Raw genomic sequence first — 27,447 nt, 5'->3', positions numbered from 1 at the left:
ATGGGCACCCTGTGGGGTTATATGGGCGTCCAGTGGGATTCTATGGGTGTCCCATGGCACCCTATGGGGTTATATGGGCACCCCATGGGGTTATATGGGCACCCTATGGGGTTATATGGGCGTCCAGTGGGATTCTATGGGTGTCCCATGGCACCCTATGGGGTTATATGGGCACCCAGTGGGGTTATATGGGGTTATATGGGCACCCTATGGGGTTATATGGGCGCCCTATGGGGTTATATGGGCGTCCAGTGGGGTTATATGGGTGTCCCATGGCACCCTATGGGGTTATGTGGGCACCCTACGGGGTTATATGGGCACCCCATGGCACCCTATGGGGTTATATGGGCACCCAGTGGGGTTATATGGGCACCCCATAGGGTTATATGGGTGTCCAGTGGGGTTATATGGGCACCCCATGGCACCCTATGGGGTTATATGGGCGCCCTATGGGGTTATATGGGCGTCCCATGGCACCCTATGGGGTTATATGGGCGCCCTATGGGGTTATATGGGCGTCCCATGGCACCCTATGGGGTTATATGGGCACCCTGTGGGGTTATATGGGCGTCCAGTGGGATTCTATGGGTGTCCCATGGCACCCTATGGGGTTATATGGGCACCCCATGGGGTTATATGGGCACCCTATGGGGTTATATGGGCGTCCAGTGGGATTCTATGGGTGTCCCATGGCACCCTATGGGGTTATATGGGCACCCAGTGGGGTTATATGGGGTTATATGGGCACCCTATGGGGTTATATGGGCGCCCTATGGGGTTATATGGGCGTCCAGTGGGGTTATATGGGTGTCCCATGGCACCCTATGGGGTTATGTGGGCACCCTACGGGGTTATATGGGCACCCCATGGCACCCAGTGGGGTTATATGAGCGCCCCATGGGGTTATATGGGGTTATATGGGCACCCCATGGCACCCTATGGGGTTATATGGGTGTCCAGTGGGGTTATATGGGCACCCAGTGGGGTTATATGGGGTTATATGGGCACCCTATGGGGTTGTATGGGCGCCCTATGGGGTTATATGGGCACCCCATGGAACCCTATGGGGTTATATGGGCGCCCCGTGGGGTTATATGGGTGCCCCATGGGGTTATATGGGCACCCTATGGGGTTATATGGACACCCTATGGGGATATATGGGCGCCCCATGGGGTTATATGGGCGTCCAGTGGGGTTCTATGGGTGTCCCATGGCACCCTATGGGGTTATATGGGTGTCCCATGGCACCCTATGGGGTTATATGGGTGTCCAGTCGGGTTCTATGGGTGTCCCTTGGCACCCTAAGGGGTTATATGGGCGCCCCATGGGGTTATATGGGTGTCCCATGGCACCCAGTGGGGTTATATGGGCGCCCTATGGGGTTATATGGGTGTCCCATGGCACCCTATGGGGTTATATGGGCACCCTATGGCACCCTATGGGGTTATATGGGCGCCCTATGGGGTTATATGGGCACCCCATGGGATTATATGGGCGCCCTATAGGGTTATATGGGCGTCCCATGGGGTTATATGGGGTTATATGGGCACCCTATGGGGTTATATGGGCGCCCCGTGAGGTTATGTGGGCGTCCAGTGGGGTTCTATGGGTGCCCCATGCCACCCTATGGGGTTATGTGGGCGCCCTATGGGGTTATATGGGCACCCTATGGCACCCTATGGGGTTATATGGGCACCCAGTGGGGTTATATGGGCGTCCCATGAAGTTATATGGGTGCCCCATGGGGTTATATGGGCACCCTATGGGGTTATATGGGCACCCCATGTCACCCTATGGGGTTATATGGGCACCCAGTGGGGTTATATGGGCACCCCATAGGGTTATATGGGTGTCCAGTGGGGTTATATGGGCACCCCATGGCACCCTATGGGGTTATATGGGCGACCCATGGGGTTTTATGGGCGCCCCATGGGGTTATATGGGCGCCCTATGGGGTTATATGGGCACCCTATGGGGTTATATGGGCACCCCAGGGCACCCTATGGGGTTATATGGGCACCCTATGGGGTTATATGGGTGTCCAGTGGGGTTATATGGGCACCCCATGGCACCCTATGGGGTTATATGGGCACCCAGTGGGGTTATATGGGCGCCCCATGGGGTTATATGGGCACCCCATGGCACCCTAAGGGTTTATAGGGGCGCCCTATGGGGTTCTATGGGCACCCCATAGCGTTATATGGGAAGCCCATGCTGTTGTACGGGGCAGCCCCATAAACCCACCCACAACCCCATAGATCTGCCCCATAGCACGGCCAGAACCCCACAACCGACCCCATAACCCCCCAACCCCATAACCCACCCCATAACCCCATAACCGACCCCACAACCCCATAACCGACCCCACAACCCCATAACCCCACAACCGACCCTATAAGCGGCCCTATAAACGGCCCTATAACTCACTTTGGGGTCGCGCGAGTGCTCGGACCACAGCGCCATATAACACACCCCACAACCCCACAACCCCACAACCCCACAACCGACCCTATAACCCCACAACCCCACAACCCCATAACCGACCCCACAACCCCACAACCCCACAACCCCATAACCGACCCTATAAACGGCCCTATAACTCACTTTGGGGTCGCGCGAGTGCTCGGGGCACAGCGCCATATAACACACCCCACAACCCCACAACCCCACAACCCACAACCCCATAACCGACCCCACAACCCCATAACCGACCCTATAACCCCAAAACCCCACAACCGACCCCATAACCGACCCTATAAGCGGCCCTATAACTCACTTTGGGGTCGCGCGAGTGCTCGGGGCACAGCGCCATATAACACACCCCACAACCCCACAACCCCACAACCCCACAACCCCACAACCCCACAACCCCACAACCCCACAACCAACCCTATAACCCCACAACCCCACCACCCCATAACCGACCCTATAACCCCACAACCCCACAACCCCACAACCCCACAACCGACCCCACAACCCCATAACTGACCCTATAACCCCATAACCCCACAACCGACCCCATAACCGACCCTATAAACGGCCCTATAACTCACTTTGGGGTCGCGCGAGTGCTCGGGGCACAGCGCCATATAACACACCCCACAACCCCACAACCCCACAACCCCATAACCCCATAACCGACCCCACAACCCCATAACCGACCCCACAACCCCATAACCCCATAACCGACCCTATAAACGGCCCTATAACTCACTTTGGGGTCGCGCGAGTGCTTGGGGCACAGCGCCATATAACACACCCCACAACCCCACAACCCCACAACCCCACAACCAACCCTATAACCCCACAACCCCATAACCGACCCTATAACCCCATGACCCTATAAACGGCCCTATAAACGGCCCTATAACTCACTTTGGGGTCGCGCGAGTGCTCGGGGCACAGCACCATATAACACACCCCACAACCCCACAACCCCACAACCCCACAACTGACCCTATAACCCCACAACCCCACAACCCCATAACCGACCCCATAACCCCATGACCCCATAAACGGCCCTATAAACGGCCCTATAACTCACTTTGGGGTCGCGCGAGTGCTCGGGGCACAGCGCCATATAACACACCCCACAACCCCAGAACCCCACAACCCCACAACCAACCCTATAACCCCACAACCCCACAACCCCATAACCGACCCCATAACCCCATAACCCCACAACCGACCCTATAAACGGCCCTATAAACGGCCCTATAACTCACTTTGGGGTCGCGCGAGTGCTTGGGGCACAGCGCCATATAACACACCCCACAACCCCACAACCCCACAACCCCATAACCCCATAACCGACCCCACAACCCCATAACCGACCCCACAACCCCATAACCCCATAACCGACCCTATAAACGGCCCTATAACTCACTTTGGGGTCGCGCGAGTGCTTGGGGCACAGCACCATATAACACACCCCACAACCCCACAACCCCACAACCCCACAACCGACCCTATAACCCCACAACCCCACAACCCCATAACCGACCCCATAACCCCATGACCCCATAAACGGCCCTATAAACGGCCCTATAACTCACTTTGGGGTCGCGCGAGTGCTCGGGGCACAGCGCCATATAACACACCCCACAACCCCAGAACCCCACAACCCCACAACCAACCCTATAACCCCACAACCCCACAACCCCATAACCGACCCCATAACCCCATAACCCCACAACCGACCCTATAAACGGCCCTATAACTCACTTTGGGGTCGCGCGAGTGCTTGGGGCACAGCGCCATATAACACACCCCACAACCCCACAACCCCACAACCCCATAACCCCATAACCGACCCCACAACCCCATAACCGACCCCACAACCCCATAACCCCATAACCGACCCTATAAACGGCCCTATAACTCACTTTGGGGTCGCGCGAGTGCTTGGGGCACAGCACCATAAAACACACCCCACAACCCCACAACCCCACAACCCCACAACCGACCCTATAACCCCACAACCCCACAACCCCATAACCGACCCCATAACCCCATGACCCCATAAACGGCCCTATAAACGGCCCTATAACTCACTTTGGGGTCGCGCGAGTGCTCGGGGCACAGCGCCATATAACACACCCCACAACCCCAGAACCCCACAACCCCACAACCAACCCTATAACCCCACAACCCCAGAACCCCATAACCGACCCTATAACCCCATAACCCCACAACCGACCCTATAAACGGCCCTATAAACGGCCCTATAACTCACTTTGGGGTCGCGCGAGTGCTCGGGGCACAGCGCCATATAACACACCCCACAACCCCACAACCCCACAACCCCACAACCCCATAACCGACCCCACAACCCCATAACCGACCCTATAACCCCATAACCCCAGAACCGACCCCATAACCGACCCTATAAGCGGCCCTATAACTCACTTTGGGGTCGCGCGAGTGCTTGGGGCACAGCGCCATATAACACACCCCACAACCCCACAACCCCACAACCCCACAACCCCACAACCCCATAACCGACCCCACAACCCCATAACCGACCCCACAACCCCATAACCCCATAACCGACCCTATAAACGGCCCTATAACTCACTTTGGGGTCGCGCGAGTGCTTGGGGCACAGCACCATATAACACACCCCACAACCCCACAACCCCACAACCCCACAACCAACCCTATAACCCCACAACCCCACAACCCCACAACCGACCCCATAACCCCATAACCCCATAACCGACCCTATAAGCGGCCCTATAACTCACTTTGGGGTCGCGCGAGTGCTCGGGGCACAGCGCCATATAACACAACCCCACAACCCCACAACCCCACAACCCACAACCCCACAACCAACCCTATAACCCCACAACCCCATAACCAACCCTATAACCCCATAACCCCATAACCGACCCTATAAACGGCCCTATAAGCGGCCCTACAACTCACTTTGGGGTCGCGCGAGTGCTCGGGGCACAGCGCCATATAACACACCCCACAACCCCACAACCCCACAACCAACCCTATAACCCCAGAACCCCATAACCCCATAACCGACCCTATAACCCCATAACCCCATAACCGACCCTATAAACGGCCCTATAAACGGCCCTATAACTCACTTTGGGGTCGCGCGAGTGCTCGGGGCACAGCGCCATATAACACACCCCACAACCCCACAACCCCACAACCCCACAACCCCACAACCAACCCTATAACCCCACAACCCCACAACCCCATAACCGACCCCACAACCCCATAACCCCACAACTGACCCCACAACCGACCCTATAAACGGCCCTATAACTCACTTTGGGGTCGTGCGAGTGCTCGGGGCACAGCGCCATATAACACACCCCACAACCCCACAACCCCACAACCAACCCTATAACCCCAGAACCCCACAACCCCATAACCGACCCTATAACCCCATAACCCCACAACCGACCCTATAAACGGCCCTATAAACGGCCCTATAACTCACTTTGGGGTCGCGCGAGTGCTCGGGGCACAGCGCCATATAACACACCCCACAACCCCACAACCCCACAACCAACCCTATAACCCCAGAACCCCACAACCCCATAACCGACCCTATAACCCCATAACCCCACAACCGACCCTATAAACGGCCCTATAAACGGCCCTATAACTCACTTTGGGGTCGCGCGAGTGCTCGGGGCACAGCGCCATATAACACACCCCACAACCCCACAACCCCACAACCCCACAACCCCACAACCCCACAACCCCACAACCCCACAACCCCATAAACCCATAACCGACCCCACAACCCCATAACCCCACAACCGACCCTATAAACGGCCCTATAAACGGCCCTATAACTCACTTTGGGGTCACGCGAGTGCTCGGGGCACAGCGCCATATAACACACCCCACAACCCCACAACCCCACAACCCCACAACCAACCCTATAACCCCACAACCCCACAACCCCATAACCGACCCTATAACCCCATAACCCCACAACCGACCCTATAAACGGCCCTATAAACGGCCCTATAACTCACTTTGGGGTCGCGCGAGTGCTCGGGGCACAGCGCCATATAACACACCCCACAACCCCACAACCCCACAACCAAACCTATAACCCCAGAACCCCATAACCGACCCTATAACCCCATAACCCCGTAACCGACCCTATAAGCGGCCCTATAAACGGCCCTATAACTCACTTTGGGGTCGCGCGAGTGCTCGGGGCACAGCGCCATATAACACACCCCACAACCCCACAACCCCACAACCCCACAACCAACCCTATAACCCCAGAACCCCACAACCCCATAACCGACCCTATAACCCCATGACCCTATAACCGGCCCTATAAACGGCCCTATAACTCACTTTGGGGTCGCGCGAGTGCTCGGGGCACAGCGCCATATAACACACCCCACAACCCCACAACCCCACAACCAACCCTATAACCCCACAACCCCATAACCGACCCTATAACCCCATGACCCTATAAACGGCCCTATAAACGGCCCTATAAACGGCCCTATAACTCACTTTGGGGTCGCGCGAGTGCTCGGGGCACAGCGCCATATAACACACCCCACAACCCCACAACCCCACAACCAACCCTATAACCCCACAACCCCATAACCGACCCTATAACCCCATGACCCTATAAACGGCCCTATAAACGGCCCTATAAATGGCCCTATAACTCACTTTGGGGTCGCGCGAGTGCTCGGGGCAGAGCACCTGCAGCCTCTTGCAGTAGGTTTTGCTTTGGGGGTTGTAGACGTCGCAGAACAGCCGCGTGGCCCTATAGGATTTTTTTATAGGGTCGGGGGATTTGTAGGGTCGGGGTGGGGGGGTTTGGGGTTGTGGGGTGGGATTTGGGGTCGTAGGGGGGGATTTGGGGTCAGTGAGGGGGATTTGGGGTTGTAGTGGGGGATTTGGGGTTGTGGGGTGGGATTTGGGGTCAGTGAGGGGGATTTGGGGTCGTGGGGGGGGATTTGGGGTCGTAGGGGGGGATTTAGGGTCAGTGGGGGGGATATGGGGTCAGTGAGGGGGATTTGGGGTCATGGGGGGGGATTTGGGGTCAGGGTTTGGGGATTTGGGGTCTTTTGGGGTTGTGGGGAGAGATTTGGGGTCGTAGGCGGGGATTTGGGGTTATGGGGTGGGATTTGGGGTCAAGGGGGGGATTTGGGGTCACTGAAGGGGATTTGGGGTCTTTTGGGGTTGTGGGGTGGGATTTGGGGTCTTGAGGGGGATTTGGGGTCGTGGGGGGGGATTTGGGGTCATAGGGGGGGATTTGGGGTTATGGGGTGGGATTTGGGGTCATAGGGGGGGTTTTGGGGTCAGTGAGGGGGATTTGGGGTTGGGGCTTGGGGATTTGGGGTTTTTTGGGGTTGTGAGGTGGGATTTGGGGTTATGGGGTGGGATTTGGGGTCGTGGGGGGGGATTTGGGGTCAGTGAGGGGGATTTGGGGTCGTGGGGGGATTTAGGGTCAGGGAGGGATTGTGGGGTGGGATTTGGGATTTGGGGTTTGGGGAGTTGGGGTTTTTTGGGGTTGTGGGGTGGGATTTGGGGTCAGTGAAAGGGATTTGGGGTCGTGGGGGGGGATTAGGGGTCATGGGGGGATTTAGGGTCAGTGGGGGGGAAATGGGGTCGTAGGGGAGGATTTGGGGTTATGGGGTGGGATTTGGGGTCGTGGGGGGGGATTTGGGGTTATGGGGTGGGATTTGGGGTCGTAGGGGGGGTTTTGGGGTCAGTGAGGGGGATTTGGGGTTGGGGTTTGGGGATTTGGGGTTTTTTGGGGTCGTAGGGGGGGATTTGGGGTTATGGGGTGGGATTTGGGGTCGTAGGGGGGGATTTGGGGTTGTGGGGTGGGATTTGGGGTCGTAGGGGGGGTTTTGGGGTCAGTGAGGGGGATTTGGGGTTGGGGCTTGGGGATTTGGGGTCTTTTGGGGTTGTAGGGGGGGATTTGGGGTCAGTGAGGGGGATTTGGGGTCGTAGGGGGGGATTTGGGGTTATGGGGTGGGATTTGGGGTCGTGGGGGGGGATTTGGCGTTGTGGGGTGGGATTTGGGGTCAGTGAGGGGGATTTGGGGTCGTGGGGGGGATTTAGGGTCAGTGGGGGCAATATGGGGTCAGTGAGGGGGATTTGGGGTCATGGGGGGGGATTTGGGGTCAGGGTTTGGGGATTTGGGGTCTTTTGGGGTTGTGGGGAGAGATTTGGGGTCGTAGGGGGGGATTTGGGGTTATGGGTTGGGATTTGGGGTTGTGGGGGGGGATTTGGGGTCACTGAAGGGGATTTGGGGTCTTTTGGGGTTGTGGGGTGGGATTTGGGGTTGTGGGGGGGGATTTGGGGTCAGTGAGGGGGATTTTGGGTTATGGCGTGGGATTTGGGGTCATGTGGGGGATTTGGGGTTATGGGGTGGGATTTGGGGTCAGAGTTTGGGCATTTGGGGTCATTTGGGGTTGTGGGGTGGGATTTGGGGTCGTGGGGGGGGATTTGGGGTCATAGGGGGGGATTTGGGGTTGTAGAGGGGGATTTGGGGTCGGGGTTCGGGGATTTGGGGTCTTTTGGGGTTGTGGGGTGGGATTTGGGGTTGTATGGGGGATTTGGGGTCTTGAAGGGGATTTGGGGTCAGGGTTTGGGCATTTGGGGTCATTTGGGGTTGTGGGGTGGGATTTGGGGTTGGGGTTCGGGGATTTGGGGTCTTTTGGGGTGGGATTTGGGGTCAGTGAGGGGGATTTAGGGTCGTGGGGGGGGATTTGGGGTCATTGAAGGGGATTTGGGGTCTTTTGGGGTTGTGGGGTGGGATTTGGGGTTGTATGGGGGATTTGGGGTCTTGAGGGGGATTTGGGGTCGTGGGGGGGATTTGGGGTTATAGGGGGGGATTTGGGGTTGTAGAGGGGGATTTGGGGTTGGGGTTCGGGGATTTGGGGTCTTTTGGGGTTGTGGGGTGGGATTTGGGGTCATGGGGTGGGATTTGGGGTTGTAGGGGGGGATTTGGGGTTATGGGGTGGGATTTGGGGTCATGGGGTGGGATTTGGGGTTGTAGGGGGGGATTTGGGGTTATGGGGTGGGATTTAGGGTCAGGGAGGGATTGTGGGGTGGGATTTGGGGTTGGGGTTCGGGGATTTGGGGTCCTTTGGGGTTGTGGGGTGGGATTTGGGGTCATGGGGGGGATTTGGGGTTATGGGGTGGGATTTGGGGTCGGGTTTGGGGATTTGGGGTCATTTGGGGTTGTGGGGTGGGATTTGGGGTTATGGGGTGGGATTTGGGGTCATGGGGGCATTGTGGGCTCATTTTGGGGTCATTTTGGGGGTCATTTTGGGGTCACTTTTGGGATCGCTTTGGGGTCATTCTGGGGTCATTTTGGGGTCACTTTAGGGCCACTTTTGGGGTCATTTCAGTGTCACTTTTGGGGTCACTTTTGGGGTCACATTTGTGGCCCTTTAGGGACACTTTGGGGTCACTTTTGGGGTCACCTTTGGGGTCACTTTGGGGTCATTCTGGGGTCACTTTTGGGGTCACATTAGGGCCACTTTTGGGGTCATTTCAGTGCCACTTTTGGGGTCACTTTTGGGATCACTTTGGGGTCACTTTTGGGGTCACATTTGTGGCCCTTTAGGGACACTTTGGGGTCACTTTGGGGTCACTTTTGGGGTCACATCTGTGGCCCTTTAGGGACACTTTGGGGTCACTTTGGGGTCACTTTTGGGGTCACACTGGGGAGTCACTTCGGGGTCACTTTTGGGGTCATTTTAGGGCCACTTTAGGGTCCCTTTTGGGGTCACTTTTGGGGTCACATTGGGGTCACATCCGTGGCCCCTTAGGGACACTTTGGGGTCACTTTTGGGGTCACTTTTTGGGTCACTTTGGGGTCACTTTTGGGATCACTTTTGGGGTCATTTCAGTGTCACTTTTGGGGTCACCTTTGGGGTCACTTTGGGGTCACTTTTGGGGTCACATTTGTGGACCTTTAGGGACACTTTGGGGTCACTTTTGGGGTCACTTTTGGGGTCATTTTGGGGTCACTTTAGGGTCCCTTTTGGGGTCACTTTTGGGGTCATTTTGGGGTCACATTTGTGGCCCTTTAGGGACACTTTGGGGTCACTTTTGGGGTCACTTTTTGGGTCATTTTGGGGTCACTTTAGGACCACTTTTGGGGTCATTTCAGTGTCATTTTTGGGGTCACTTTTGGGATCACTTTGGGGTCACCTTTGGGGTCACTTTGGGGTCACTTTTGGGGTCACATTTGTGGCCCTTTAGGGACACTTTGGGGTCACTTTTGGGGTCACTTTTGGGGTCACACTGGGGAGTCACTTCGGGGTCACTTTTGGGGTCATTTTGGGGTCACTTTAGGGTCCCTTTTGGGGTCACTTTTGGGATCATTTTGGGGTCACATTTGTGGCCCTTTAGCGACACTTTGGAGTCACTTTTGGGGTCACTTTTGGGGTCACTTTGGGGTCATTCTGGGGTCATTGTGGGGTCACTTTAGGGCCACTTTTGGGGTCATTTCAGTGTCACTTTTGGGGTCACTTTGGGGTCACATTTGTGGCCCTTAAGGGACACTTTGGGGTCACTTTTGGGGTCACTTTTGGGGTCATTTCAGTATCACTTTTGGGGTCACCTTTGGGGTCACTTTTGGGGTCACTTTTGGGGTCACATTTGTGGCCCTTTAGGGACACTTTGGGGTCACTTTTGGGATCACTTTTGGGGTCATTTCAGTGTCACTTTTGGGGTCACTTTTGGGGTGACTTTGGGGTCACCTTTGGGGTCACTTTGGGGTCACTTTTGGGGTCACTTTTGGGGTCATTTCAGTGTCAGTTTTGGGGTCACTGTTGGGGTCACTTTGGGGTCAATTCTGGGGTCACATTTGTGGCCCTTTAGGGACACTTTGGGGTCACTTTTGGGGTCACTTTTTGGGTCACTTTGGGGTCACTTTTGGGATCACTTTTGGGGTCATTTCAGTGTCACTTTTGGGGTCACTTTTGGGATCACCTTTGGGGTCACTTTGGGGTCACATTTGTGGCCCTTTAGGAACACTTTGGGGTCACTTTAGGGTCCCTTTTGGGGTCACTTTTGGGGTCACACTGGGGAGTCACTTTGGGGTCACTTTTGGGGTCATTTTGGGGTCACTTTTGGGTCCCTTTTGGGGTCCCTTTTGGGGTCATTTTGGGGTCACTCTAGGGTCCCTTTTGGGGTCACTTTTGGGGTCACTTTGGGGTCACATTTGTGGCCCTTTAGGGACACTTTGGGGTCATTTTGGGGTCATTTCAGTGTCACTTTTGGGGTCACTTTTGGGGTCACATTTGTGGCCCTTTAGGGACACTTTGGGGTCACTTTTGGGGTCACTTTTTGGGTCACTTTGGGGTCACTTTTGGGATCACTTTTGGGGTCATTTCAGTGTCACTTTTGGGGTCACTTTTGGGATCACTTTGGGGTCACTTTTGGGGTCACATTTGTGGCCCTTTAGGGACACTTTGGGGTCACTTTTGGGGTCACTTTTGGGGTCACACTGGGGAGTCACTTCAGAGTCACTTTTGGGGTCATTATGGGGTCACTTTAGGGTCACTTTTGGGGTCACTTTTGGGATCATTTTGGGGTCACATTTGTGGCCCTTTAGGGACACTTTGGGGTCACTTTGGGGTCACTTTTCGGGTCACTTTTGGGGTCATTTTGGGGTCACTTTAGGGTCACTTTTGGGATCACTTTGGGGTCACTTTGGGGTCACATTTGTGGCCCTTTAGGGACACTTTGGGGTCACTTTGGAGTCACTTTTGGGGTCACTTTAGGGTCACCATTGGGGTCATTTTAGCATCACTTTTAGGGTCACTTTTGGGGTCACTTTTGGGGTGACTTTGGGGTCACTTTGGGGTCACTTCAGGGTCACCTTCGGGGTCATTTGGGGGTCATTTTAGGGTGACTTTGGGGTCACTTTTGGGATCGCTTTGGGGTCATTCTGGGGTCATTTTGGGGTCACTTTAGGGCCACTTTTGGGGTCAATTCAGTGTCACTTTTGGGGTCACATTGGGGTCACATTTGTGGCCCTTAAGGGACACTTTGGGGTCACTTTTGGGGTCACTTTTGGGGTCAATTCAGTGTCACTTTTGGGGTCACTTTTGGGATCACTTTGGGGTCACTTCTGGGGTCACACTGGGGAGTCACTTTAGGGTCCCTTTTGGGGTCACTTTTGGGGTCATTTTGGGGTCACTTTGGGGTCACTTTTGGGGTCACCTTTGGGGTCAATATGGGGTCACCTTTGGGGTCACTTTTGGGGTCATTTTGGGGTCATTTCAGTGTCACTTTTGGGGTCACTTTTGGGGTCACTTTTGGGGTCACATTTGTGGCCCTTTAGGGACACTTTGGGGTCACTTTTGGGGTCACTTTTAAGGTCCCTTTAGGGTCACTTTTGGGGTCACTTTTGGGGTCATTTTGGGGACACTTTTGGGGTCACTTTGGGGGTCACTTTTGGGGTCACTTTAGGGTCATTTTGGGGTCACTTTGGGGTCACTGTTGAGGTCACTTTTGGGGTGACTTTGGGGTCACATTGGGGTCACTTTGGGGGTCACCTTTGGGGTCATTTCAGTGTCACTTTTGGGGTCACTTTTGGGATCACCTTTGGGGTCACTTTGGGGTCACATTTGTGGCCCTTTAGGGACACTTTGGGGTCACTTTGGGGTCACTTTTGGGGTCACTTTAGGGTCACCATTGGGGTCATTTTAGCGTCACTTTTAGGGTCATTTTTGGGGTCACTTTTGGGGTCACATTTGTGGCCCTTTAGGGACACTTTGGGGTCACTTTTGGGGTCAGTTTTGGGGCCATTTTAGGGTCACTTTGGGGTCACTTTTGGGGTCACTTTTGGGGTCACATTTGTGGCCCTTTAGGGACACTTTGGGGTCACTTTTGGGGTCACTTTTGGGGTCACCTTTGGGATCGCTTTGGGGTCATTCTGGGGTCATTTTGGGGTCACTTTAGGGCCACTTTTGGGGTCCTTTCAGTGTCACTTTTGGGGTCACTTTGGGATCACATTTGTGGCCCTTTAGGGACACTTTGGGGTCACTTTTGGGGTCACACTGGGGAGTCACTTCGGGGTCACTTTTGGGGTCATTATGGGGTCACTTTAGGGTCAATTTTGGGGTCACTTTTGGGATCATTTTGGGGTCACATTTGTGGCCCTTTAGGGACACTTTGGGGTCACTTTTGGGGTCACTTTTAAGGTCCCTTTAGGGTCACTTTGGGGTCACTTTTGGGATCACTTTTGGGGTCATTTCAGTGTCACTTTTGGGGTCACCTTTGGGGTCACTTTGGGGTCACTTTTGGGGTCACATCTGTGGCCCTTTAGGGACACTTTGGGGTCACTTTTGGGGTCACTTTTGGGGTCACACTGGGGAGTCACTTCGGGGTCACTTTTGGGGTCATTTTGGGGTCACTTTAGGGTCCCTTTTGGGGTCACTTTTGGGGTCACATTGGGGTCACATCCGTGGCCCCTTAGGGACACTTTGGGGTCACTTTTGGGGTCACACTGGGGAGTCACTTCGGGGTCACTTTTGGGGTCATTTTGGGGTCACTTTAGGGTCACTTTTGGGGTCATTTCAGTGTCACTTTTGGGGTCACTTTTGGGGTCATTTCAGTGTCACTTTTGGGGTCACTTTTGGGATCACTTTGGGGTCACTTCTGGGGTCACTTTTGGGGTCCCTTTAGGATCACTTATGGGGTCACTTTTGGGGCCATTTTAGGATGACTTTGGGGTCACTTTTGGGGTGACTTTGGGGTCACTTTTGGGGTCACATTTGTGGCCCTTTAGGGACACTTTGGGGTCACTTTTGGGGTCACTTTTAAGGTCCCTTTAGGGTCACTTTTGGGGTCACTTTAGGGTCCCTTTTGGGGTCACTTTTTGGGTCACTTTGGGGTCACTTTTGGGATCACTTTTGGGGTCACTTTGGGGTCACTTTGGGGTCACTTTTGGGGTCATTTCAGTGTCACTTTTGGGGTCACCTTTGGGGTCACTTTGGGGTCACTTTTGGGGTCACATTTGTGGCCCTTTAGGGACACTTTGGGGTCACTTTTGGGGTCACTTTTGGGGTCACACTGGGGAGTCACTTCGGGGTCACTTTTGGGGTCATTTTGGGGTCACTCTAGGGTCCCTTTTGGGGTCACTTTTGGGGTCACTTTTGGGGTCACATTTGTGGACCTTTAGGGACACTTTGGGGTCACTTTTGGGGTCAGTTTTGGGGTCACTTTGGGGTCATTCTGGGGACATTTTGGGGTCACTTTAGGGCCACTTTTGGGGTCATTTTGGGGACACTTTTGGGGTCACTTTTGGGGTCACTTTAGGGTCATCTTGGGGTCACTTTGGGGTCACTGTTGAGGTCACTTTTGGGGTCATTTCAGTGTCACTTTTGGGGTCACTTTTGGGGTCACTTTTGGGGTCACATTTGTGGCCCTTTAGGGACACTTTGGGGTCACTTTTGGGGTCACTTTTGGGGTCACATTTGGGGTCATTTTGGGGTTACTTTGGGGTCACTTTTGGGGTCACTTTTGGGGTCACACTGGGGAGTCACTTCGGGGTCACTTTTGGGGTCACTTTGGGGTCACTTTGGGGTCCCTTTTGGGGTCACTCACCCTTCGATGCGTGTGGGGTACATGGATCCAAAGGAGGTCTGGCTCTCGTACTATGGGGTGGGAGAGCATCACCTATAGGGCTGACCCTATAGACCCCAAAACCCCTATAGATCCCAACATCCAGGTCTATATGGACCCCAGAGACCCCAAAACCCCTATAGATCCCATCAGTGGGGCCGATCCATCCCCTATAGCACCCAAAAGGACCCAATAAACCCCACACAACCCCAAATCCTGACCCTATATCCCCCACTGCCACCCCCTATAGCACCCAGCAAGACCCCAAATCCCCTATAGATCCCAACATCCAGGTCAATAGGGACCCTATAGCACTATAGGGGACCCCAAAACCCCTATAGATCCCATCAGTGGGGTCGATCCATCCCCTATAGCACCCAAAATGACCCAATAAACCCCACACAACCCCAAATCCTGACCCTATATCCCCCCTATAGCACCGAGCAAGACCCCAAATCCCCTATAGATCCCATCCTTGGGGTCTATAGAGACCCTATAGCCCTATAGGGGACCCCAAAACCCCTATAGATCCCATCCTTGGGGTCGATCCATCCCCTATAGCACCCAAAATGACCCAATAAACCCCACACAACCCCAAATCCTGACCCTATATCCCCCCTATAGCACCGAGCAAGACCCCAAATCCCCTATAGATCCCATCCTTGGGGTCTATAGAGACCCTATAGCCCTATAGGGGACCCCAAAACCCCTATAGATCCCATCCTTGGGGTCGATCCATCCCCTATAGCACCCAAAAGAACCCAATAAACCCCACAGAACCCCAATTTTTGACCCTATATCCCCACTATAGCACCCAGCAAGACCCCAAATCCCCTATAGATCCCATCCTTGGGGTCTATAGAGACCCTATAGCACTTTAGGGGACCCCAAAACCCCTATAGATCCCAGTATTGGGGTCGATCCATCCCCTATAGCACCCAAAAAGACCCAATAAACCCCACACAACCCCAAATTCTGACCCTATATCCCTCACTGCCCCCCTATAGCACCCAGCAAGACCCCAAATCCCCTATAGATCCCAACATCCAGGTCTATATGGGCCCTAGAGACCCCAAAACCCCTATAGATCCCACACTTGGGGTCGATCCATCCCCTATAGCACCCAAAAAGACCCAATAAACCCCACACAACCCCAAATTCTGACCCTATATCCCCCACAGCCCCCCCTATAGCACCCAGCAAGACCCCAAATCCCCTATAGATCCCAACATCCGGGTCTATAGGGACCCTATAGCACTTTAGGGGACCCCAAAACCCCTATAGATCCCATCAGTGGGGTCGATCCATCCCCTATAGCACCCAAAAGGACCCAATAAACCCCACACAACCCCAAATCCTGACCCTATATCCCCCACTGCCACCCCCTATAGCACCCAGCAAGACCCCAAATCCCCTATAGATCCCAACATCCAGGTCTATAGGGACCCTATAGCACTATAGGGGACCCCAAAACCCCTATAGATCCCAGCAGTGGGGTCGATCCATCCCCTATAGCACCCAAAAGCACCCAATAAACCCCACACAACCCCAAATCCTGACCCTATATCCCCCCTATAGCACCCAGCAAGACCCCAAATCCCCTATAGATCCCAACATCCAGGTCTATATGGGCCCTACAGACCCCAAAACCCCTATAGATCCCATCAGTGGGGTCGATCCATCCCCTATAGCACCCAAAAGAACCCAATAAACCCCACACAACCCCAAATCCTGACCCTATATTCCCCACTGCCACCCCCTATAGCACCCAGCAAGACCCCAAATCCCCTATAGATCCCAACATCCAGGTCTATATGGGCCCTATAGACCCCAAAACCCCTATAGATCCCATCAGTGGGGTCGATCCATCCCCTATAGCACCCAAAAGAACCCAATAAACCCCACACAACCCCAATTTTTGACCCTATATCCCCCCTATAGCACCCAGCAAGACCCCAAATCCCCTATAGATCCCAACATCCAGGTCTATATGGGCCCTACAGACCCCAAAACCCCTATAGATCCCATCCTTGGGGTCTATAGAGACCCTATAGCCCTATAGGGGACCCCAAAACCCCTATAGATCCCAGCATTGGGGTCGATCCATCCCCTATAGCACCCAAAAGAACCCAATAAACCCCACAGAACCCCAATTTTTGACCCTATATCCCCCCTATAGCACCCAGGGGGACCCCCTACAGCCCCGCCCCCGCCCCCTATAGCACCCTATAGCACCCTACAGCACCCATACCTTGGCGTAGCAGCGCTCCATGTGCCTCAGGGCCACTTTGGGGTTTATGGGGTGGCCGCAGGAGACGCAGAAGATCTGCAGGTCCGTGTCCTCGCTGTCCCCATCGTTGGTCTGTAGGGGGAAATATAGGGGATGGGGGGCACCTATAGGGGATGGGGGGCACCTATGGGTGCTGGGGGGGCACCTATAGGTCCTGAAGTGAAGTTATAGGGGCTGGGGGGGGAACCTATAAGGGCTGGGGGGGGTGGGGGGGTGTATAGGATTGTGAGAGCATCAATGGGATCTGAACTGCATCTATAGGGGCAGAGGTGAAACTATAGGGGCTGGGGGGTGGATATGGGGGATGGGGGGCACCTATGGGTGCTGGGGGGGCACCTATAGGTCCTGAAGTGAAGTTATAGGGGCTGGGGGTGCACCTATAAGGGCTGGGGGGGGTTGGGGGGGTGTATAGGATTGTGAGAGCATCCTTGGGATCTTAAGGGCATCTATAGGGGCAGAGGTGATGCTATAGGGGATGGGGGGCACCTATGGGTGCTGGGGGGCACCCATAGGTGCTGATGTAGATTAATAGGGGCTGGGTGGGCACCTATAAGGGCTGGGGGGGGTGAGGGGGTGTATAGGATTGTGAGAGCATCCTTGGGATCTGAACTGCATCTATAGGGGCAGAGGTGAAGCTATAGGGGCTGGGGGGGAAATAGGGGGAATGGGGGGCACCTATGGGTGCTGGGGGGCACCCATTGGTCCTGAAGTGAAGTTATAGGGGCTGGGGGGGGAACCTATAAGGGCTGAAGGGGGTGGAGGAGTGTATAGGATTGTGAAAGCATGCTTGGGATCTTAAGGGCATCTATAGGGGCAGAGATGATGCTATAGGGGATGGGGGGCACCTATGGGTGCTGGGGGGGCACCCATAGGTGCTGATGTGGATTTATAGGGGCTGGGTGGGCACCTATAAGGGCTGGGGGGGTGGGGGGGAGTATAGGATTGTGAGAGCATCAATGGGATCTGAACTGCATCTATAGGGGCAGAGGTGAAACTATAGGGGCTGGGGGGTGGATATGGGGGGTGGGGGGCACCTATGGGTGCTGGGGGGCATCTGTGGGGTCTTAAGTGCATCCATAGGGTCGGTGGGGGATGGGTTGGGTGATGGGGGGAGATGGGTTGGGTGGGGGTGGGGAGGGTGGGGATGGGTTGGTGGGGGTTGGGTGGGGGGCAAGGATGGGGGGTGGGTGGGGGTTGGGGGGTTCTGGGTTGGGTGGGGGTGGGATGGGTGGGGGGGTTGGGGGGTTCTGGGTCGATGGGGGTGGGTGGGGGGGGATGGTTTGGTGGGGGGGGATGGGGAGATGGGTGGGGGGTGTCAGGGGTTGGGGGATGGGTTGGGTGGGGGGTTTGGGGGGTTTGGGGGTGTGGGGTGGGATGGGTTGGGTGGTCTGGGTGGGAATTTGGGGGGTGGGAGGGGTGGGGGGGTCAGGGGTTGGGGGATGGGTTGGGTGGGGGGTTTGGGGAGTTATGGGTCGATGGGGGTGGGTGGGGGGGGGATGGGGAGATGGGTTGGGGGGTGGGATGGGGGATGGGGGGATGGGTTGGGTGGTCTGGGGGGGAATCTGGGGGATGGGTTGGGTGGTGGTGGGATGGGTGGGGGGGTCGGGGGGTTCTGGGTCGATGGGGGTGGGTGGGGGGCAAGGATGGGGGGTGGGATGGGGTTTGGGTAGGGGTGGGTGAGTGGGGGTGGGACGGGGGTTGGGGGATTCTGGGTTGATGGGGGTGGGTGGGGGGGGGATGGTTTGGTGGGGGGGGATGGGGAGATGGGTGGGGCGTGTCAGGGGTTGGGGGGGTGGGTTGGGTGTTCTGGGGGGGGTGGGATGGGGGGAAGGCTTGGGTGGGGGGGGATGGGGAGGTTGGGGGGTGTGGGGGGCTGGGATGGGGGTTGGGGGGGATGGGTTGGGTGGGTGGGGGTGGGATGGGGGTCGTGGGGTTCTGGGTTGATGGGGGTGGGTGGGGGGGGGATGGTTTGGTGGGGGGGGATGGGGAGATGGGTGGGGGGGGTGTCAGGGGGTGGGGGGATGGGTTGGGTGGTCTGGGGGGGAATTTGGGGGATGGGTTGGGTGGGGGTGGGATGGGGGGGGGTTTGGGGGGTCCTGGGTTGATGGGGGTGGGTGGGGGGGGATGGGGAGATGGGTGGGGGGGTGTCAGGGGTTGGGGGATGGGTTGGGTGGGGGGTTTGGGGGGTTTGGGGGTGTGGGGTGGGATGGGTTGGGTGGGGTGGGGGGCAAGGATGGGGGGTGGGTGGGGGTTGGGGGGTTCTGGGTTGGGTGGGGGTGGGATGGGTGGGGGGTTTGGGGGGTTCTGGGTCAATGGGGGTGGGTGGGGGGGGGATGGTTTGGTGGGGGGGGGATGGGGAGATGGGTTGGGGGGGTGGGAGTGGGATGGGGGTGGGATGGGTGGGGGGGTTGGGGGGTTCTGGGTTGATGGGGGGGGACATGGTTTGGTGGGAGTGGGGTGGGGGTGGGGATGGTTTGGGTTGATTTGGGGGGGATGGGTTGGGTGGGTTGGGGAGGGTGGGGGATGGGTTGGGTGGGGATGGGTTGGTGGGGGTTGGGTGGGGGGCAAGGATGTGGGGTGGGTGGGGGTTGGGGGGTTCTGGGTTGGGTGGGGGTGGGATGGGGGGGGGTGGGGGTGTAATGGGGGTTGGGGGGGGGGGATGGTTTGGTGGGAGTGGGGTGGGATGGGGGATGGGTTGGGTGGGCTGGGGGGGGATGGGGTGGGTTTGAGGGTCTGGGGGATGGGTTGGGTGGGTTGGGGGGGTTGGGGGGGTGGGTGCTGGGGGGGTTAAGGGTGGGGGGGGCGGGGGGGTGGTCTGACCTCCTCGTCCTCGCGGGGCGGGTGCCCCTTGGCTCGGGCGATCAGCCCCTCGAGCTCGTGGAAACGCCGCTCCATCTCCTGCAGCCTCAGCCTGGCCTGGTGCTGCTCCCTGCGGATCCGTTCCAGCAGCCTCTTGCCGTGCTCCTCCGCCACGCAGGGGCTCTGCTGCCACTGCTGGATCCGCTGAGGGAGGATCTCGTAGATCCGACTGGGATCCGGTGGGGGGTAACGGGGGAGAAAAGAGGGGGTGGGAGGGTCAGGAGGGGATGCTTGAGGGGTCCTGGGTATCCTATAGAGGCTAGAAGGTAGCAGGGATTTGGGATCCCTGGGATCTGGTGGGGATCGGGTAGGGATCCGCTCTGGGATCCGCTCTGGGATCCACGTGGAAGGTCAGGTTGTGATCCATAGCAGATATAGGGGCAACCTGAGAGATCTCAGTTATCCTATAGAGGCTAGAAGGTAGCAGGGATTTGGGATCCCTGGGATCTGGTGGGAATCCACTTTGGGATCCGCTCTGGGATCCACGTGGAAGGTCAGGTTGCGATCCATAGCAGATGTAGGGGCAGCCTGAAGGATCTCAGTTATCCTATAGAGGCTAGAAGGTAGCAGGGATTTGGGATCCCTGGGATCTGGTGAGGATCTGGTGGGGATCCACTCTGGGATCCACATGGAAGGTCAGGTTGGGATCCATAGCAGATATAGGGGTAGCCCGAAGGATCACAGTTATTCTATAGAGGCTGTAAGGTAGCAGGGATTAGGGATCCCTGGGATCTGGTGGGGATCCGCTTTGGGATCCGCTCTGATGGAACATGAGGTTGGGATCCATAGCAGATATAGGGGCAGCCTGAAGGATTTCAGTTATCCTATAGAGGCTAGAAGGTAGCAGGGATTAGGCATCCCTGGGATCTGGTGGGGATCGGGTGGGGATCCGCTCTGGGATCCACATGGAACATGAGATTGGGATCCATAGCAGATATAGGGGCAACCTGAGGGATCCCAGTCACCCTACAGCACCCTATAGGATAGCAGGAGTATGGGATCCCTGGGATCTGGTGGGGATCCGCTTTGGGATCCGCTCTGATGGAACATGAGGTTGGGATCCATAGCAGATATAGGGGCAGCCTGAAGGATCCCAGTCACCCTACAGAGCCTAGAAGATAGCAGGCATTTGGGATCCCTGGGATCTGGTGGGGATCTGCTTTGGGCTCCGCTCTGGGATCCATATGGAACATGAGATTGGGATCCATAGCAGATATAGGGGCAAAAGGGGCACCCTAACGGATCCCAATCATCCTACAGAGCCTATAAGATAGCAGGGATTTGGGATCCCTGGGATCTGGTGGGGATCCGCTTTGGGATCCACATGGAACATGAAATTGGGATCCATAGCAGATATAGGGGCAATAAGGGGACCTTGAGGGATCCCAGTCACCCTACAGCACCCTATAGGGTAGCCGGAGTATGGGATCCCTGGGATCTGGTGGGGATCCGCTTTGGGATCCGCTCTGGGATCCACATGGAAGGTCAGGTTGGGATCCATAGCAGATATAGGGGCAGCCTGAAGGATCCCAGTCACCCTACAGAGCCTAGAAGATAACAGGCATTTGGGATCTCTGGGATCTGGTGGGGATCTGCTTTGGGCTCCGCTCTGGGATCCATATGGAACATGAGATTAGGATCCATAGCAGATATAGGGGCAAAAGGGGCACCCTAACGGATCCCAATCATCCTACAGAGCCTATAAGATAGCAGGGATTTGGGATCCCTGGGATCTGGTGGGGATCCGCTTTGGGCTCCGCTCTGGGGTCCACATGGAACATGAGATTGGGATCCATAGCAGATATAGGGGCAGCCTGAGGGATCCCAGTCACCCTACAGAGCCTAGAAGATAGCAGGGATTTGGGATCGTGGGGATCTGGTGGGGATCCGCTCTGGGATGGGATCTGCTGTGGGATCAGTTGGGATCTGGGGCAGATTTAGGGGCAGTAGGGGAACGTTGAGAGGTCCTGGGTACCATACAGCATCCTGTGGGATAACAGGGGGATGGGATCCCTGGGATCTGGTGGGGATCTGCTTTGGGATCCGCTCTGGGATGCACATGGAAGGTCAGGTTGGGATCCATAGCAGATATAGGGGCAATAAGGGGACCTTGAGGGATCCCGGTCACCCTACAGCACCCCATAGGATAGCAGGAGTACGGGATCCCTGGGATCTGGTGGGGATCCACTTTGGGATCCGCTCTGAAAGGTCAATAGTGCATCCTAGTGCCCAGTGGTGCATCCTGGTGCATCGTGGTGCCCACTGGTGCCCAGTGGTGCATCGTGGTGCATCGTGGTGCCCAATGGTGCATCGTGGTGCCCAATGGTGCCCAATGGTGCCCAGTGGTGCATCCTGGTGCCCAATGGTGCCCAATGGTGCATCCTGGTGCCCAATGGTGCCCAGTGGTGCATCGTGGTGCCCAACGGTGCATCCTGCTGCCCAGTGGTGCATCCTGGTGCCCAGTGGTGCATCCTGCTGCCCAATGGTGCGTCCTGGTGCCCAATGGTGCATCGTGGTGCCCAGTGGTGCATCGTGGTGCATCGTGGTGCCCAATGGTGCATCGTGGTGCCCAATGGTGCATCGTGGTGCCCAATGGTGCCCAGTGGTGCATTGTGGTGCATCCTGGTGCCCAGTGGTGTCCAGTGGTGCATCGTGGTGCATCCTGGTGCCCAATGGTGCATCGTGGTGCCCAATGGTGCCCAGCGGTGCATCGTGGTGCCCAATGGTGCATCGTGGTGCCCAATGGTGCCCAGTGGTGCATCGTGGTGCATCGTGGTGCATCCTGGTGCCCAGTGGTGCATCCTGGTGCCCAGTGGTGCCCAATGGTGCATCGTGGTGCCCAGCGGTGCATCGTGGTGCCCAGTGGTGCATCGTGGTGCCCAGTGGTGCCCAATGGTGCATCCTGGTGCCCAATGGTGCATCGTGGTGCAATGTAGTGCCCAACATTGCACAATGGAGCATCGTGGTGCCCCATGGCTCATCCTGGTGCCCAGTGGTGCCCAATAGTGCCCAGTGGTGCTCAATGGTGCATCCTGGTGCCCAATAGTGCCCAGTGGTGCATCGTGGTGCCCAATGGTGCATCGTGGTGCCCAGTGGTGCCCAATAGTGCCCAAAAGTGCATCCTGGTGCCCAATGGTGCATCGCGATGCCCAGTGATGCCCAATGGTGCATCCTGCTGCCCAGTGGTGCATCGTGGTTCATCGTGGTGCCCAGTGTTGCATCCTGGTGCCCAATGGTGCCCAGTGGTGCATCCTGGTGCCCAGTGGTGCATTGTGGTGCATCATGGTGCCCAGTGGTGCCCAATGGTGCATCCTGCTGCCCAGTGGTGCATCGTGGTGCCCAATAGTGCCCAGTGGTGCATCGTGGTGCCCAATGGCTCATCCTGGTGCCCAATGGTGCATCCTGGTGCCCAATGGTGCATCGTGGTGCACCGTGGTGCCCAATGATACATCCTGGTGCCCAATGGTACCCACTGGTGCCCAGTGGTGCATCCTGGTGCATTGTGGTGCCCAGTGGTGCATTGTGGTGCATCCTAGTGCCCAATGGTGCATCGTGGTGCATCCTGGTGCCCAATGGTGCATCGTGGTGCCCAATGGTGCATTGTGGTGCATCGTGGTGCCTAATGGCTCATCCTGGTGCCCAGTGGTGCCCAATGGTGCATCGTGGTGCCCAGTGGTGCCCAACGGTGCCCAGTGGTGCATCCTGGTGCCCAATGGTACCCAATGGTGCATCGTGGTGCATCCTGGTGCCCAATGGTGCATCGTGGTGCCCAATGGTGCATCATGGTGCATCCTGGTGCCCAATGGTGCATCCTGGTGCCCAGTGGTGCCCAATGGTGCATCGTGGTGCCCAGTGGTGCATCGTGGTGCCCAGTGGTGCATCGTGGTGCATCCTGGTGCCCAATGGTGCATCGTGGTGCATCGTGGTGCATCCTGGTGCCCAATGGTGCCCAGTGGTGCATCGTGGTGCATCCTGGTGCCCAATGGTGCATCGTGGTGCCCAATGGTGCATCGTGGTGCATCGTGGTGCCCAATGGCTCATCCTGGTGCCCAGTGGTGCCCAGTGGTGCATCATGGTGCATCGTGGTGCATCGTGGTGCATCGTGGTGCCCAATGGCTCATCCTGGTGCCCAGTGGTGCATCGTGGTGCATCCTGGTGCCCAATGGTGCCCAATGATACATCCTGGTGCCCAATGGTACCCACTGGTGCCCAGTGGTGCATCCTGGTGCCCAATGGTGCATCGTGGTGCATCGTGGTGCCCAATGGTGCATCGTGGTGCCCAGTGGTGCATCGTGGTGCCCAATGGTGCATCGTGGTGCATCCTGCTGCCCAATGGTGCATCGTGGTGCCCAATGGTGCATCATGGTGCATCGTGGTGCATCGTGGTGCATCGTGGTGCATCGTGGTGCCCAATGGCTCATCCTGGTGCCCAGTGGTGCATCGTGGTGCATCCTGGTGCCCAATGGTGCCCAATGATACATCCTGGTGCCCAATGGTACCCACTGGTGCCCAGTGGTGCATCCTGGTGCCCAATGGTGCATCGTGGTGCATCGTGGTGCCCAATGGTGCATCGTGGTGCCCAGTGGTGCATCGTGGTGCCCAATGTTGCATCGTGGTGCATCCTGCTGCCCAATGGTGCATCGTGGTGCCCAATGGTGCATTGTGGTGCCCAACGGTGCATCCTGCTGCCCAGTGGTGCCCAGTGGTGCCCAATGGTGCCCAGTGGTGCCCAATGGTGCATCCTGGTGCCCAGTCATGCATCATGGTGCCCAATGGTGCATCGTGGTGCATCGTGGTGCCCAATGGTGCCCAGTGGTGCCCTGTGGTGCATCCTGGTGCCCAGTGCTGCCCAGTGGTGCCCAGTGGTGCATCGTGGTGCATCCTGGTGCCCAATGGTGCATCCTGCTGCCCAATGGTGCCCAGTGGTGCATCGTGGTGCCCAATGGTGCCCAGTGGTGCCCTGTGGTGCATCCTGGTGCCCAGTGGTGCCCAGTGGTGCATCGTGGTGCATCCTGGTTCCCAATGGTGCCCAGTGGTGCATCCTGGTGCATCCTGATTCCCAATGGTGCCCAGTGGTGCATCGTGGTGCATCCTGGTGCCCAATGGTGCCCAATGGTGCCCAGTGGTGCATCGTGGTGCCCAATGGTGCATCGTGGTGCATCCTGCTGCCCAATGGTGCATCGTGGTGCCCAATGGTGCCCAATGGTGCCCAGTGGTGCATCGTGGTGCCCAATGGTGCCCAGTGGTGCATCCTGGTGCCCAATGGTGCATCGTGGTGCATCCTGGTGCCCAATGGTGCATCGTGGTGCCCAATGGCGCATCGTGGTGCATCCTGGTGCCCAATGGTGCATCATGGTGCATCGTGGTGCCCAATGGTGCATCGTGGTGCCCAGTGGTGCCCAGTGGTGCCCAGCGCCGCCCCCCCCCGACTCACTTGGCGGCCAGTTTGACCCCGCAGGCCTCGCTGCAGTACTTGGAAGGCGGGCGCGCGGGCCGGGTGCAGCCGGGCCCCAGGCATTGGCCCAAACCCGCGGGGTCGCGGGCGTCGCAGCGCTCCTGGTGCCGGTTCCGCTCGCGGTGCCGCGGCTTCTGCCGGTGCCGTTTGTAACGCTCCTCCTTCTGGGCCGCCGCAGCGGAACCGGGGGGGGGACCAGTATGACACAGTGCCTCCCAGTGCCTCCCAGTATGGCCTGGTGCCTCCCAGTGCCTCCCAGTAGGACCCAGTGCCGCCCAGTAGGACCCGGTGCCGCCCAGTAGGACCCGGTGCCTCCCAGTAGGACCCAGTGCCTCCCAGTTCCTCCCAGTAGGACCCAGCGCCTCCCAGTATAGCCCAATGCCTCCCAGTATGACCCAGTGCTGCCCAGTAGGACCCAGTGCCTCCCAGTATGGCCCGGTGCCTCCCAGTATGACCCAGTGCCTCCCAGTATGACACAATGCCTCCCAGTATGGCCCGGTGCTTCCCAGTTCCTCCCAGTATGACCCAGTGCCTCCCAGTAGGACCCGGTGCCTCCCAGTATGACCCAGTGCCTCCCAGTTCCTCCCAGTATGACCCAGTGCCTCCCAGTAGGACCCCGTGCCTCCCAGTATGACCCAGTGCCTCCCAGTTCCTCCCAGTATGACCTGGTGCCTCCCAGTAGGACACAGTGCCTCCCAGTATGACCCAGTGCTGCCCACTATGGCCCAGTGCCTCCCAGTGCCTCCCAGTAGGATCCAGTGCCTCCCAGTAGGACCCAGTGCCTCCCAGTATGACACAATGCCTCCCAGTATGACCTGGTGCCTCCCAGTATAGCCCAGTGCCTCCCAGTTCCTCCCAGTATGACCCAGTGCCGCCCAGTAGGACCCGGTGCCGCCCAGTATGGCCCGGTGCCTCCCAGTATGACCCAGTCCCTCCCAGTACATCCCAGTCCCCTCCCAGTCCCTCCCAGTCCCCTCCAGTCCGTTCCCATCCCCTCCCAGTCCCTCCCAGTCCCTCCCAGTTCCCCCTAATCCCCTCCCAGTCCCTTCCCATCCCCTCCCAGTGCCTCCCATCCCCTCCCATCCCCTCCCAGTCCCCTCCCAGTATATCCCAATCCCATCCCAGTCCCCCTCAGTCCCCTCCCAGTGCCTCCCAGTATATCCCAGTATATCCCAGTCCGTCCCAGTGCCCACCTTCTTGTCGCCCTTCTTGTCCCTCCTCTTGACGTGCTTCACCCACCCCAATCCTCTCCCAGTACATCCCAGTCCCCCCCAGTCCCTCCCAGTATATCCCAGTACATCCCAGTCCCCTCCACTCCCCTCCCAGTCCCTTCCCATCCCCTCCCAGTATATCCCAGTCCCTCCCAGTCCCCTCCAGTCTCTCCCAGTCCCCCCCAATTCCCTCTAATCCCTTCCCAGCCCCTCCCAGTACATCCCAGTCCCTCCCAGTCCCATCCCAGTATATCCCAGTCCCCTCCAGTCCCTTCCCATCCCCTCCCAGTCCCCTCCCAGTATATCCCAGTCCCTCCCAGTCCCCTCCAGTCTCTCCCAATCCCCCCCAGTTCCCTTTAATCCCCTCCCAGTCCCTTCCCATCCCCTCCCAGTCCCTCCCAGTCCGTCCCAGTCCCTCCCAGTCCCTTCCCACCCCCTCCCATCCCCTCCCATCCCCTCCCAGTACATCCCAGTCCCCTCCCAGTATATCCCAGTCCATCCCAGTGCCCACCTTCTTGTCGCCCTTC

The 27,447-nt window shown here is 57.3% G+C and overlaps 1 protein-coding gene across 6 annotated transcripts in view; it reads right to left on the bottom strand.

Moving 5' to 3' along the window:
• The window catches only part of LOC149914660 (CXXC-type zinc finger protein 1-like), a 67,461-nt gene that overhangs the window by 15,257 nt on the left and 24,757 nt on the right, over window positions 1–27,447 (bottom strand). For 4 of the 6 annotated variants that reach the window (XM_090126726.1, XM_090126723.1, XM_090126722.1 and 1 more), the window contains exons 9-13: window positions 25,689–25,873; window positions 20,216–20,423; window positions 17,357–17,467; window positions 15,088–15,137; window positions 7,174–7,270 (exon numbers count right to left, since the gene is read on the bottom strand). In XM_090126726.1, the coding sequence (XP_089982852.1) occupies window positions 7,174–7,270; window positions 15,088–15,137; window positions 17,357–17,467; window positions 20,216–20,423; window positions 25,689–25,873 (651 nt within the window). The other 2 variants (XM_090126724.1, XM_090126727.1) reach the window with 2 other exon arrangements.

Source organism: Phasianus colchicus, chromosome 29, assembly GCF_987193195.1.
Source record: "Phasianus colchicus chromosome 29, bPhaCol1.hap1.1, whole genome shotgun sequence".
Classification (NCBI taxonomy): Eukaryota; Metazoa; Chordata; class Aves; order Galliformes; family Phasianidae; genus Phasianus; species Phasianus colchicus.
The sequence above is the reverse complement of the archived record's forward strand: the minus strand, read 5'-3'. Positions and strand labels throughout refer to the sequence as shown.